At 39.7% G+C, this 15,663-nt stretch overlaps 1 protein-coding gene across 1 annotated transcript in view; it reads right to left on the bottom strand.

The window, feature by feature from the left end:
* Window positions 1–15,663, bottom strand: part of LOC122185230 (contactin-6-like) — a 78,901-nt gene that overhangs the window by 24,662 nt on the left and 38,576 nt on the right. Inside the window, exon 9 of the mRNA XM_042880812.1 lies at window positions 3,276–3,403. Coding sequence (XP_042736746.1) covers window positions 3,276–3,403 — 128 coding nt within the window. The remainder of the gene's footprint in view (window positions 1–3,275; window positions 3,404–15,663) is intronic.

The following is a 15,663-nucleotide window of genomic DNA, read 5'->3' as shown; positions in this document are numbered from 1 at the left end:
GAAAGAAAGAAAGAAAGAAAGAAAGAAAGAAAGAAAGAAAGAAAGAATTCCTTGGTATAAGATAAAAACAGGAAAGCTGGTTTTGTGATAAATGGAACTGTCCTTTGCCACCTGCAGATGGAGAAGCATGATCTGGCCTAAGGTGGCCCCCAAGCCCATCATTTCATCCTCCAAGGCCATCTCTCCATCTTTAAGCCTAACTCTGTGCATCTTTACACTGAGCTGCTGAAGGCAAATAAGCAAGGAAGTAAAGAAACGTTAATATCTGGATAAGACTGAATGGTTGTTATAGGCTTCAGGTTCCCAGGCTGCTCAGGGAGACTCCCAGGTCCCAGATGAGTTCTCTGCTGACTGGTATGAACTGCTGCTGGTGTTTTATCTGTCCTGCTTAAAGCTGACATGAGTATGCCTGGTCTGCATTGCATTAGTGGCAGCCTGGAGGTACCCCTGAATTGTTACCACAGCAAAGCTCCAAACCACAGCACCTACTCCAGGGATGAAATTCACTTTGTTTGCTTTGCTCCATTAAGCTTTAATCAAGCTTTGCACCACTATTGAATTTTCCATGTCAAATACTCCCTATCCTTCAAACTCCTCTTTAAAATACCTGCCCTTCACAAGCCCCATCTCACCTCTGTTGCCAGAAGAGTTAACACTACCTCAATTTGTAACTCCTACTTCTCTGCATTGGATGGCTGGTCACCAAAATTGGTGCATTTTAACTCTTCTGCTATGCACTGTGTACAATTACAGCAGTCTATAAATAAGTAAAACACTACAAATGAAATCAATTTTATTTCTATAGAAAAGTTGGAGCAAAACTAAGCAAGAATGATAGCAACAGGATTGCATAGAATTTATAATCAGATTCAACAGTTATGTTCTGAAATCCACAGAATACAAATAGAAAATGGTGCTCCATGCAGTAAAATGTTTAAGACTCCTCCAGAGCCAACTGACTGTAATATAGGAAGGGGCCATCAGTTTGCTGGGTGGGAACTTTCTGAAATTTTTTTTAATCAGAAAGTTCCAAAATTATTCTGATTGCCTCATAAGGTCAGTAATATTATTTCTTGTGCCATTTGATTTTACTTCCAAGAGATCTGAAATGAGATAAATACAATCCTGTTATGAAACAGTATTAGATGAATTGAAAATCCCAGAGATCATGTTAAGACCTATTGAATTCCTCCTTTTTAAGAGCTTTTTAGGAGCGCTAGCAAAAAAAACCCAAACCTATTTTGTTATGAGATTACCATCCTGATGTGTCTTCTGTTCTAGCCTGCTCATAACCAGTAGCTTTGCTGATGCAGAGTTGTTCACTTGTGTGTTATTTTCTGCTTCCTTTATGGAGCTGTCTTTAAGACGACCACCTCAAATACTTTGAAAAGCTTCTTACAGGCTCATGGCTCTACATTATCCATCTATCTTGTTTAGCAACTTCAGATGAGTATTAAATGGCAAGACCCATTCCAAAGGAGAAAACAGCCAAGATGGTGTGAGTGCTTGAGGTATAATAAAGATTTCTCACACAAAGAATAAACAACTCAATGAGCAGCAATAAACTTAATTTGCACATTAGATATGCTTTTCCAAGTTCTGACATTTCAGTTGAAAATAATGCTGAAGCAACGAGGCCTATAATTGAACAACCAAAACTTCTCCAGAGGGGAAACAAAAACAAATGTTCCCTGCAAACAAGATCAGTTTTATAACATGTTGTTACTCAGTGTTTTAATAAACTTCCTAAATTCCAAACAAAATATTTTTTTCTTTCTTTTTTTTTTTTTTTTTAATGGGATTTTTTCATATTGCTCCATTAGGATGTATACATGGGGTAGCTGTAATGGTGTCTAACTTCAATGAAATCAGAGCCACCTAAACCCTAAAGTTCTCGGTGTATTCAGTGCTAGTTGTGCTGTGACATCAGCTCAGATGACACATTGCACTGCATCAATGCTAATTGCTCTTTCATAGTATGAAAACAGTTTTAGACAACTGCAGTAGGTTAGGAAGAAGGACGTTCTGCAGGCTAGAGTAAATATTCTGAATTCATTGAAAATGAAAATATTAAGAAAAAAGGCAGCTACAAACTGCATGTAATAATGTGCTCTCCTTGTAACTGCAATCATTGTTAATGTTAGCTCTTTTGCAAAACTGAAATATGTTTACTATAATCTCACAAGTTCCACACTTTAACTTTTCTTTCCCATTTAAAATCAACAAATATGAATACTTGCATAAGAAAACATGGGTACTGAAAAGATCATGCAGGAAAAAAGAGAAAGAAAAGACACCATTTGCCTTAGTTTTCCTCTTTTCTTCCCCTCATTGATCAGACATCAGAGGATACAGAGCACAGTCATTACACATGCTGCTCACAGGAACAGCTACACAAACAATATCTCTTTTTATGTCCTTCAGCTCTGGACTGGCCCACCTGAGAGATAAGTTGGTACTAGCACTTTTTACTAATGGAGATGGACCATCCATCAGTGCTGCAAAAACTTGAAGCAAAAGGCTGCTGGATGTAATAGACTTTAATGTCTTCCGCAATGCATTTATCTGTGTTTCAAAGGAGGGTGGAAACTGCTGCAGGGAGGTAACCTGTTTGGAGCAGCACTGCCTTGGGAGCACAGCCAGGGTGTGAAGTCACACCAGCAGCCCCAGCCTCTTATAATTGCCCATACTGAGAACCTCAAAGAGATGCTCTCTTTGTAAGGGTGCCAAAGTAGCACCCAGCAGCTGAGTGGGTGGCTTCAGGATCTGCATGGATGCAACAAATGCAGCAACATATCTGTGTCATGATGAAGGAAATAAAAGCACCTAATATTCAGATTAATTCCTAATGCCTTATTTCATTTTACACCCATTTTATAGTCTCTTCTGCAGCCTCAGATGTGACAGAAATTAAATGAGAGCAGAATAAATGCATGCAGCGGGGACATCATATTGGTCCTGTATTGTGCTAACCTCAGGCTGCCCAATGCCTGCAACTTCTAAATGGTACTGCAGTGCAAATATCAATACTAATGTGCATTTCAGATGGCATCTTGAGAGACCTCTCTGATAATCACACTGATCATCAGTCTGCTGTGGTCATGAGGTTTCTTTGCTACAGGTGACGTCGCTCATTTTCAGCTGTAAACTGCAAGGAAAAACTTCCCGATAGCAACAGTGATTGGCATAGTCTTGAGCATCCCAGCAGAAACAAAACAAAACAAAACCCCACACTTTCTACTGTTCATAAAGCACAAAGGAATATACTAAAGTACCTTTCACAATCAGGTTCCCTGAATTTCTGGCAACTCCAAACTGATTTGTTGCTATACAAGTGTACACCCCAGCATCTGATTTGGTGATGTTGTAGAGCCTGAGACTGCCATCCTCCAGTAAGAGGGCCCTGGGAAAACAAACAAATAAACAAGCAATAAAAGAATAATAATAAAAAAAAGGCTTCTGTTACAGGAACTGCAATAAAAATGCAATGCTTCTTTTAATATTTAAATGCTTCCATTATGTTTCTTTTCTCTTTTACAGCAAGCTGGATATGCAACTAATTTTCACCTCTGCTCGTTATTGATTTCTATATTGAGGATGTTATATTGACATACTGGAATTGACCATTAACTTATCCAGATCACTTGTAGTAAAATTAGGAGTCTCAAGAGAAAGAAGGAAGACCCAACTTTTTATCTAATTGTCCTGTATTTTACCATGGGGGGCTGTTTTTCCAGATCCCAATGCTGAGATGCTATACTAATGTTATGTCTGAGGCCAGATGCCTGTGCAATTTTGTCAGGATTATTAAAAGACATTAGCAGAGTAGCTGAGATGCTGAAATGCCATCTCACAAGCCAAGGAGCCAAATCAAATACACTGTTCTCTCCCAGGGCCCTCAAATCACCTTGTTAGTCACTACATTGTTCACATAAGTTTGCAGAGGATTGGGTAAATTGCATTTAATAGTAATTTCAGAACCACTCCTGAGTTTTGAGGACAAAATTAATTTTTAAGCTTGTTTACATGCCTCTTCATGTCAATGAGATGCCTTTCGGATGCATGCCAGTGCAGTGCTCAGCATGAATTTTCTGTAGGTAGTTTTCTGTAGGTAGGCTCTCACATTAGGCCTGGGACCTCTTCCTGTCACATATGGGGACAACAATTCACAGCTCAGGGATTTCTTTTGTGAATATACAGAAATGGAATTGTTAGGCAATGAGCTTTAGGTCAGAATGACATTATTCCATAAGATTTTCTTAATTCGATGTCAGTTCTTCCATCCAGCTATTGCTCCTGGTAGATGTTGAAGTTGTTGATAATTTTTTGAGTTCAGAAGGACAGTGGGCTGAAAGATCCTTGAATCTCATGAAAAGGGGGTCAGGGCTTCAGTGCACAGCCTTTCCTGCTAGTAAGGCCCCTGTGTGTGCACACTCCTTAGTAGGCATCAGAGAATCTGCACTGCACAGGGATGAGCTGCACTCAGACATCACACTTTGCTGGATCTGACAGAATCCAGACGCAAGTCATAAATCCCCAGGAAAAGATGTTTCATTCATTCCAGTGCTCACAGAAGCACTGCATTATTCTTTTATATTCCCCTTTTAATTGACATTTAAATCTAACACAAGAATTCTTTTATAAAAAGAAAATATCTAATTCATGCATCACAACTTGGGTATTTAATATTTATTACTGACAACATAAGATTGGATGATGCAATGAATTATTAAAGGAAACGAACAATAACAAGAGCAGTAGTTGAAGCTGGCAGTACTATCATAGCTGTTAAATCACAAAAACCATCACAGCACCTTTCTGTATTCCTCTCTTGTATTTACATGCTTGTAGCTATATGCATTACACACATCAGGCCTTGTTCTTCTTCCCATTACCTGTTTTCAGCCTCAGCTGAAGAAGTGCCAGATGTGGGTTTCAGAACCTGTCTTGGAGCAATGGGGCCAACCCATCCTGCATTGTGCCAGGGATGCAGTGCGGGGGCTGAACAGAGGTGATGTAGTGCCCACCTGATGAGGGGCGATGGGGAGAGGAGCTGAGAGGAAAAAGGATTCAGATTGGAATGAAAAATCTTTGTTACCTTGGCAATAATCACCAGTACTGCAGTGGTTGCTCGCCTGCAATTTGGAATATGATGAGAAAATAAGTTGGGGTTTAATAATCTATCATATATCCATATTAAATTGGAGAAGAGCAATGAAGTACACTCTTCAATATAACGATGACTCAACCAAATAACATTTTCAGATATGGATGAATAAGCAAGAAAGAATTCAACCTTTCCACTGGCATCACTATGCTGTGCATCAAACCAGGGGCTAGGAGTGCATCTCCGTGGTGCACTGGTTGGTGGCTTTATCATATAGAACCAACAGGTACTCAGAGGTGATCAGCAAATGTTCACAGATTGGATACCTAGTGTATAAGCTATAATGAGCCAGTGTAGTGTCTGTCTCACCTCCAAATGCTGATGTCCTGTTATTTTAACTGCAGCTGTATGTAAAAGCATTAGGCACAAACTGGAATCTAAAAGTGGGAATGAGGAAAAGAAGACAATGCCAGTCCCCAAAATCTTCTACTGTAAATATCTGGGAAAAACTGTCTGTAGAAATGCAGAATAATAAAGGAAGAAACTTTGAAAGCACAGGCTCTGTGCTGAGTCCTCTACGGATTGCTGGTTATGGCTTTTCCACCGAAGTTTAGTGATGTCTGGCTCAGATTTCTTTTTGTGTATTCTTTGTTAGGAGCTGTGATCTGAATAATTCACAGCTTTGTGGTTTACCCACTACCAGGGGTTGGTACTCAAGTGCTGACAAGGCAGTGTTTGATCTGTAGAATTGTTGTTCTGAAACAATACTTCCACGACCGGGCGAGTTGAGGTAGAATGGTTCTTTCAATGGATCAAAACAGAGCTTGGCAGAGATGAGCCAGGAGCTAATAAAAGCTTCAGAGCAGTGTGAAACCTGGCAGAGGTCACGTTACCTGAAGACAATTAGAGAGATAGTAGTACATATGATGCTTGGGCAGAATTTATGTAAAGGCAGAATGGAATCTGGAGTAATTGGCTGGCAGAGAAGGGAATTAAAGCAAAACAAAGAAAAAAGTAATTTACAGATGTACCGAGCTCTGTGTCAAGAGAGGGATGAGAAAGCGAAGCACAGCAGAAAATCAACGTGATGCATTTTGAATACAAGGGAAAAAGCTCTGTGAAACACTGACCCCATTGCCATGTATTGCAAAGTTGCCATAAACTTCCTCCAAGACATGACTTTATGCTGTGGGTGGGTTCAGAGGGGCTTCACTTTGTCCTCTTCCATTTGTCTTTCAAATTACAGCACTGCGCTTCTGACCGCAATGGGAATGTTTCCTTTAATGGGCTTCGGATCAGGCTCTAACAAACAATTTAAGAAGAAGCTGTGAAATGCATGTCTCACCTGCTGAAAGGCTTGCTGAAAACCGCTACTTTTCACAACATTTTGCACTGTGTGAAGGCTATGGATAATAATTCTTACCACTTGCATCGGGAGACAAGGTAATTTCACGTAATGAGATGAGATAGAAAAGTTTAACTTGTTGGATATAATGCCAGTGGAATATTTTCTCTGCCAGGAAAATGGGACTTCACTCAGTAAGCAAATAAGGGTTTGCCAAAGGACAAAAGTTGAAAGGTCTGCAGTGAATCTGGTGAATGTGTCCTTGCTATGGAAGAAATGCAATGAACTGCTTGAGACACAGCTGCTCATGAAGTCCTGCTGCAGCAAGGGACTGCTTGGGCAGAAGCCTAAGTCTAAACTGGCATCTCTGACTTACAAAGTGCTTAAGTACTTAACAGAGTGCTCTAATGCTGGTATTTCTGCCTGAATTATGCAGAACCTATCTCTGGGTAAATAGCTCAATCAAGAAAAGATGCTATGAGGAAAAGACAAATAGAAAATTCAGTGATAAAACTCATAGAAAGTTCCAGCACGCAAGGGCTGGAAATACTCAGAAATATCATCCCCCATGTAACAAGCCTGGGAACGTACCGACAGATGTGGATATGGTGGATGAAGTTTGCTTCCAGTGGACCATAAGAACATAAGACAGCCATAAAGCCCAGTTCCAATTCTGCAGCCATTCCCATGGCAGAGGTGAGGGCACGGCCTCACAGTGCTGTCCCAGCACCAGGTGGGCTGCAGTGCAGCTTTGGTTCCAGCAGCAGTGGCTTTCTGAGCAGGATGAAAACCACCTTCAAGAGGGGATCCACAGCTCCTTACATCTCTTTCAACCTTCAATCACGCACCAGTTTGGGAGAAGTTTCTCCCCATTTTATTAAGCACAGTGATGTCTTTTTGTTTGTTTTTAATCTACTAATTTCATGGGATTGATTCGTGTCCTTGTACTCCTTGAGTGACTCCATTAACATGCAAGATAAGTGCAGAAGTGAGAAGGGAAAACAAACAGGAGACTCAAGAGTCAAAACTCTGTCATGTTCAAAAAGAAGAGACTGCAATGCTTCTGCAGAAGACACGAGGCTGTCTCATTAAAATTGTCACACATACCTTTTAGGTAAAGAACTTGAGAAATCAGGCAGGGACGATAGATACAGCTTTTAATTAACCAGGCCAAACAAACCATTTCTGAAAGCGTTGTCTCATGTGAACAAAAGATTGTTGATGGCTATTTGCTTTGATCTTAAGGGCATGAAAGAATAACATGTATTTAACAAGGCTGATAGAAAAATAAAATCTGAGAAAAGAAAGAGGTGTCAACTCATTAGATTTTAAAGAGCAGCAGAGGTAATTTTGCACACAGCTGCATTGTTCAGCCAATCCACGTTAGAGAGGTACGATTCTAATTCATGGATGTGAATTTCATTAATTCAATACAGCAAATGTCTTTGAAATCCCTATCAAAATCAGTTAAGCTGCACTGGTGTAATAGCAGGGGTGATTCAAGCCTATGCCTGCAGATTTCAGTGCTGCCAGTATTATAGTTATCTCTTCAAGGGCATAAAATAATTCCTCTCCAAATAAAGTAACCCTGATACTTGATGTACAGATTCACCCTTCTTTTCTCCTGTCTGCCTCTAACATCAAGTGTCTGACACCTCGTAATGTTATTGAAGCCATCATTGTGGCAGTGTGCAGATAAAAAGGAACACGCTGGATCTGATGAAATCAGAGGCAAAGTAATTTTTATTATCTGAGAGATCCTATTTGTAACTATATCTTCTCAGTCTCACTTTGGCGCTCGAGAGCAAAACCACTCTTGATTTCATAGGCTCTGAAAAGCCACGTTGTTTATACATTTCTAGCGGGTATGCCAGCAGTCACCGAGACAATAACTGACGCTTCCAATTTTGCAAAGATTGGTAAAGCATGAGGGAGGCTGAATTAAAAAGTACAAGGGGAAGCAAGCAAGGGGCAGACGCATGAGCACAGCTCTCCAGTGACTCAGTTCCTACTGATTTATGCAGATGTAAATGTGAGTAAAGTTTGACTGAATGAATGAATTGTACCTGCGGATGACAGCTCTGGTATTTTTGAAAAGGTCCCACCGAGTCCCATCTGAGATCCAACTGTCTGTATTATATGTTAATGATCTTTGTACCTGTTTATCTATTCAGAGTGTAATTTGTATGCTAATAGTCCTGCCATTTAATAAACTACGCTTAAATGAAGATTTTCCTTATCTGCACAGCTTCAAAATTGATTGACAATTAATTGGAAATAAAACAAATACCATTAAAATCCATGTTAGCTGTTTAGATCAAAACAAAACTACACAATCGAGTTGAATAGTCGTATTGAGATATTTTAGAAAAGAATGCCACTAGCAATGGTAGAAGGTGTCAGCAAAATACTGTTGCTATTTTCCAAAATCTCTCACTAAAAACTCTCCTAAAAACAAACATTATTTTTGCATAGAATCTCTGCTATTTGAGATTGCACATATTTATGTTATTCAAATACATACAGGCATCTGAACTGAATTTTATGCCATCATGAAGCTTCAAGACAAATTATAATATTTTCAGGAGACGGCATTCCCATTAGCATAAAATAGTTATGGTTGCTAGGCCCTGTTTTTAAGATACTCGAGTGCTAAATGTGAGGCAGCTGTCTTTTTGTGACGGCCAAAGGAGAAAAGCAGCAAAACCATCAGTCTGCAGCTCTGTCTGAAGCTATTGCATTACTGTGTCTCCAGACTTGTAGCTGAGGAATCCTGGGCAGCACCACCTCTACGTGTATGGGAAAGAAAGATGTGCAAACCAAGTAACTGGGTTAGTAATGAAAGAAAACAAAAGACCAATGCCAAAACCGCTTCCATCCTTCCAGCTTTCTAAATCACTGTGATAGTTTTAAGCTGCATGTGAGCCCTTTCATCCTCAGTCTGCTGCACCAAATAAACACGAACTGTTCTGGTCTTCCTCCACATGGAGAAATGGGACTCACATGGTATTACAAGATATGGCTCATTAATGGCTCTTCTCTCCTATGTCTGTCCTTGCCCTGTTTGAAATTTGCATGTAAAAAGCCAGTGCCATGAGATGTCAGATCAACCAGACTGAGACACGAGCAGCACCCCAGCAACCACAGCCAAAAAGAGATATTTCTTGGTTATAGGTCTACCTCGTGGGCAGGGCGTAATGAAACGTAGCATTTACATAGCTATACACCGACCTGACAGTCATAGCTGACAAAAATATAGTGATAAAGAAATATAGTAAAAAGGAAAGGACCAGGAACCAAATTCTGTGGTGAGAATCCACGTAGAAATTAAACTGAACTGTCAGAGAAAAAAGGTTGCCATGTTTTCTATTTGCCAGCAAGTTCTGTTGCTTTTAAGACACCTTTACATCAGAGAAAAGTTCTTCCAGCACAGGATGGTATGCCCACACTAATAGTATTCAATCTAATCCCACCATTAATCATTATTTTTATGATTCAGATCTTATCATAGGCAGCCATTCATACAACCAAATTCACTCCAGATGTAAAACTAAGCCCTTAATGTGGGACTTAAGTAGAATTTGAACAGTACATAAGGCCCTGAATTACCCTCTGTGTGGGAGTTTAATTCACTTAGAGGAATCTTCTTCTCTCTCTGCTTGTCAGAATGTATTTCAAAAATAAAAGTACAATAATACCTGCAGTTAACTTTAAATTGTTTTGTATATACAAGTGGCAAGTGACACCAGGTACACAGTGTGGTGCTGGCTTTTACAGATCCTGAAGCAGCATGCTTGTGTGCATGCTCACACACAATACATCAGCAGTACTGGGGATGCTCTTGCTGTAGCATGCTCTAATGTTGAAGTGATTAATTTTTAACACTCAAATCAGGAAAGGGGTTTTGGAATAAGTTGTTCTAAATCCCCAGTGAACAGGTGAACTATTCCTAAGACGTCAAAAAAAGAAGGCCCCAAAACCATGTCCTCCTCACTGAGGAGCTCTGGCTGCTGCTTTGCCACTGACTTTCTGAGCTCATCCCCTGAATCCCTCTGCTCTACTCAGCCTGACTGCATTCATCTTTGTTGATCTCAGTCTCCACACCAACAACCCATCTTAACTCTGTGCACCACTTGCCTGTCATGCTAATCAGTATCACTTTATTGCATCCTTCAACATCATCTCTCCAACCATACCATGATCTATCTGTTGCTTCTTAACATTATTTTTATGGCAAAGCTTTTTCAATCAGGAATCTTTTATTTGTTACTTGTGCAGTGTGGCACAGCATGTTTTCCACCCCTTACTATTATTTCTGTATGCAACAGCAATATGCTCAAGAATAAGTGCAGCAGTAATGATGCACATGGCAGTACAACTTGGACTAGAAGAGGAGCACAGAATGTTGCATTCTCTATTTATTTATTTATTTATTTATTTTTGCAAACTCCTAATTAGGAACCTTGATTCAGAGCCTGCTGAAGTCAATGGAAAAGCTCCAGTGAGATTAGCTGGCTTTGGATCAAATCCTAAACATCAATCAGAATATGTGCATGAAGCAGGGATAGGACATGAACTGAAAGGGAGAGAGGGCACAACACTGACACTCACAGGGGCTTAGCTTATTACAACTCCATCTGACATAGAAGAGTGACAGATTGCGTGGGACATCTCAGCATGTAGGACAGCCCCTCAGAAGGCTCACCTTAACAAGGTTCCCAGGAGCGGTCTAGGAACAGTTTAAAATTGTATTACAGAGATGTCATACAGGAGGGAAATTGTAATAAATCCAGTATTGTGCAGGTTGTCATTCTTGGTTGAACGTGAGAACATATGGTTCATTTGCTTACTTGATGCTCATGCTATCTGATGTGCTAAACTCTATTGCATTAAGTAGTCAGTAATACATGATGAAATTAAGTTTATTGGCTTGCTCCATTACAAAACTCCCTAAGGAGAGAGAAGAGAAAAGGAAAGAAAAGCCCTTTTCCTCTGTCTTCCACTGCGCTAGCATTCTGCCTGCTGCCCAACAGAGTTCCATTGGGTTAGGTACCAATGGGGGGGCCCTTTTTGTCTTCTCATTACTTTACAGTGGATCGACTTCAAATGAAAAGATAACAGAGAAAGAAGAAAGGGGAAAAACAAAGCAAGATAAGATTAAGAAGAAAATTAAAATACTGTCTTTTTCTTCCCCTCCTCTGTGCTCATTCTTCCTTCTCTCTGTATCTCCTTTCTCATCTTTCATTCAGTCATACGCTTTCTGCTCCCCGGCCTTTCCTCTCATCTCAAGGTGAAGGCAAAAAATAACTGTAAACACGAAAAACACGAAGGAAATGTGAAGGTTCTGCAGGTCAGTCAGACATTTTCTAGCATTCCTTTGATGGTAAAATTTTTCTTATGCCAATATTACTATTTCTGCCAAATCACCAAAAGTTTCTGCTCATGCTTACTCACTCATCAACATGTATTGCAATGTTTTATGGTCCTGATAGATTTGATGACCTTATCAAGAAGTGGGAAAAAGATTGGGAAAAGCTTGCATGCTTATGTTTCCATCCAACGATGGAAACAGAAAAATAGCATGGCTGTTAGCAAACGAATATTCTAGAACTGTATTTTTCCTACTTTTAGTGGTCTTTCACAATATCTTTTCTACCATTCAAGTAGAAACAGAAACCATTATAATCTGAGAATAAGATATTTTTAGCCAGAATGTAGAACACTCCCTGAAACTTTCAGTGCTCCCTTGGGAAGGGTGTAAGGATGGGTTTTGTCTGGTTACCACTGAATACATAGTAGTAACGCAGCTAGAGAGTTGAAAACCCAAAGCAATTCTACACAGCAATCTCAGGTTTTGCAAGAGTTTTCTTATCTTAATATGCAAGTTCAGACCAAACACAGTGAAAGTAGGCAGGTAAATTCGTATCTCTGATTTCTGTCAGTCTAGTTGTTAGCAAGGAATGGAACTGAAATGATTAATCAAATTTAGCAGATGTGGAATCAATTTCATTGGTTCCCTAAGCAAAATTAGAATTTCATCAAGAGAGAAGCTTAATTTGTATTCATGTTGACTTACAGCAATAGTGTCTAAGATATCTGGAATTGCTCTGATTGCTGATGCCCACACTTCAAGTGCTCTATTTAAAAGATAAAATAGGAAATGAACTTCTTTACAAGCACACAACGATAAGATAGATTTAGGGTTAAGGCATATCATCAAAGCTATGCAAAGCCTCTTGTGATGGAAAAGCAAAAGGGATAAAATGGAGATACACCTAATCCAGGCTTCAAAAAGTGGACTTAAAAATAAAATAATAGCAACATTCATATCCCATTCCTATTCGTCTAGCCACATCGATGTAGAAAGCTGGGAATAGAATGCTAAGTGCTGGAATAGTAGAAGAAAACATGGTGCATGTAAAACTTGCTACTAGCATACAAATGTCTACACTACCTTTATCTGCAAACAATGAGTGCATAAATCAGGGCAGGTTTGTGGCACTAAGCAGCACGACAAGCAAAGCTTCTCTTTGTCTGTACTGTGCAACTGGTGTGACTTCAGTGCACACTTTTTTTTTCAAACACTGTGGATGTTTCATTCCCCAGCTTTGTTCATCTAAAAGTTTGGCATCTCATTTGAGATGGAGGTGCCTGCCAAGAAAAAGTAAATAACTACCTTACACTGCATATTGACTTCAGCTAAATAAAAGCTAAGTAACATCAATCTCCTCCTTTGTTAGTAGAGTGCGGCAAAACTTGGAATTTTCAATCCGTTTTGTCATGATTCCTCCCCAAGCAGGATTGTTATTTATTTATTTTTTTTAAATAATGGATATTCTGGAAGGTTTCGATACAAGCTAAACAAACAATGCTGACATTCTGGTAATTGAAATGTTTCATTGCAGTTTGTTGAACTGCCCTGACACATTTCTTCTCAAATTGGTTCAAGCTGAAATGCTATTTCACAGTACAATATGCTTTGTATGTAGTATTTGAGCAGTAGATTGAGGACTTCTCATGTTTACCAATTAGTTTTCCTCATTTTTTTAAATCCTCCTTTCTCTAATTCCAACAGTAGCCCACAAGAAGACAGCCTTTATTTATTCTCTTTCTTGCAAATAACCAAAAAAGTTTTAAAAATACGTATATACATACGGATTTCTGAGATGGGGATCTGACTCTCAACAGTAGAGTAGCAAAAAAGAACAACAGCAGACAGCAGCTGGGCACGCTGGAAAGTCTGAAGAAGAGCAGTTGTGCTCAAGAGACCCACAAGCAGCTCAGATGCAGCACACGGCTATGAGAGGAGCCAACCCTTCAGCTAATGCAACCTGCTGGGTTGCCACATCTCACCTGAGAGCAGGAGAGTCCCCCCAGCTTGAGCCTCCAAGAGGCAGCTATAAGACCTCAGCAATTAGCAGATCATCTTTCTGCCCTCATAATGGTAGGCTTCAGCCACAACATCTGCTCAGAATCACATAAAATTCTCTCAACGCAGCTTTTCATTTCAGCTGTTTCAACCATTCTTCCATATTTCCTTTGAGAAATGCCAATAACTTGAATGCAAAAAACCAACAGCAAGTATGGCATGGGAAAGGGAATATGCCAGGGTAGAGCAGCTTTACTTATGGCCAAGAATCAATTACCATCCTTCACTGAGATATGGCTGAGCGTGGTCCTGCACGCAAGACCTGGAGCCAACAAGTATTGAGCATATTTTATTGACGTACTTCTTGCCCAGTCCTCAGGAAAGGATTTAAATTATGAATATTTGCTTATTACTGATTATTAATGCATGGAAAGTGCTGTATATGACTAATGCATTTTTTCAGCCTACCTCATTTCTCTGTTTTCCCTAAGCAGTCTTCATTTAAATTCTGAGTGGAGTGAATCATATGTTTATATGCATTCACTACAGTGTTTGGGGATCCTCATCTCATGCTGAGGGAATAGCACCTCTCCCTGGTAAGTACGTAGGGTTCCAATTCTTGTTTATTAAAATGCTTCAATCAAAAAGAATTTTTCAGGAATATGCTTGCCATGAGGCTCCCACCAACCGCGCTAATAAGACAAGCATTCATGATGAGATCAGTATCTAGACTAGAAAATTTGCTGTGTTTAATACATTATTGTTCTCCTCTTATGTATTTTCTCTCTAGTTTTCTTCGGTGGACATGTGAGATGATAGCAGTGAGGTGTGAGATGAAGAAAACTCTCTTTGGACTTACTGAGAATAGCTAACATCAAAACAGCTCACACCTGTGTCAAACTCCACAGCTTGGCATGACCCAGAGGAGCAGGTTGGGGATCACAGGAAGGAGAGAGCAGGTAGAAAGAGCTTGGATTAGTCAGCTGCAGGATTTCCTTTTGATTCTCGTATTTGATAACCTCAAATTCTGTCTCTAAAGCAGCCAGCTGCATGAGGCAAGGATAAACCCCACCATTCAGGGACTGACTCCTGACAGTGGATTTCAATTATGTTAGAGAATCTTGAAATAGAGTACTTAATCAGATAAGGATCAGGAAGCAGATCTGATAGAGGTACAGTTAGTTTGCTTTGCCATCTAACGTGAAAATTTATTCATGTGGGAATGTTTTGAAGGATTTTTGTACACGATTCAAAGGTAATAAAGTATTTGGTATAAGCAAGAGCACAAAAGAAGACCTGGGCAAAGATGTTTTTGAGCTATGGAGAAGATGGGAAAGAGAAGTGGGGCTGAAGAAAGCTGTCTCTGCTCTGGGAAGGAAGGGGGCTGTAGGCTGAGGAACTTCACCAAGCTCTGCAGCTTGGCAAACAAAGAGGAAATCAAGTATAAAATATTTCACAGTGCTTATATTCATAGGATGGATGGTTTTTTTTAACTCTTCCTAGTTAGCACATTTCTACTTACGTGCTTAAACTGACATTAATATAATATTGCAAGATAACACTGCTTTAAGAGCTCATAGGATCATACAGAGCTGTGATCATATATGCCAAAACCATCACAAATAAACTATTACGAGTGGAAGGAGGAAGGTGAAAAAGAAAGAATATCCTTTTCCCCTTAGGGCAAAACAAGACTAGTTGCAGTATTTCTGTAACAAAAGATCACATTTGTCCAAGTCATTCCCAGGAAGCTATGGGGTTTGACTTATTTTGCAACGTGTCCATCACAGTTCTGCTGTCAGAACCATGTGGGATTGGTATTTTCTTTCTTTTTCCCTCCAG

The sequence above is a fragment of the Lagopus leucura genome, unplaced genomic scaffold (assembly GCF_019238085.1).
Source record: "Lagopus leucura isolate 7727_CA_CO unplaced genomic scaffold, USGS_WTPT01 Super-Scaffold_100028, whole genome shotgun sequence".
In the NCBI taxonomy this organism is placed as follows: Eukaryota; Metazoa; Chordata; class Aves; order Galliformes; family Phasianidae; genus Lagopus; species Lagopus leucura.
Note: the sequence above shows the minus strand (reverse complement) of the source record. Positions and strands in the feature narration are given on the sequence as shown.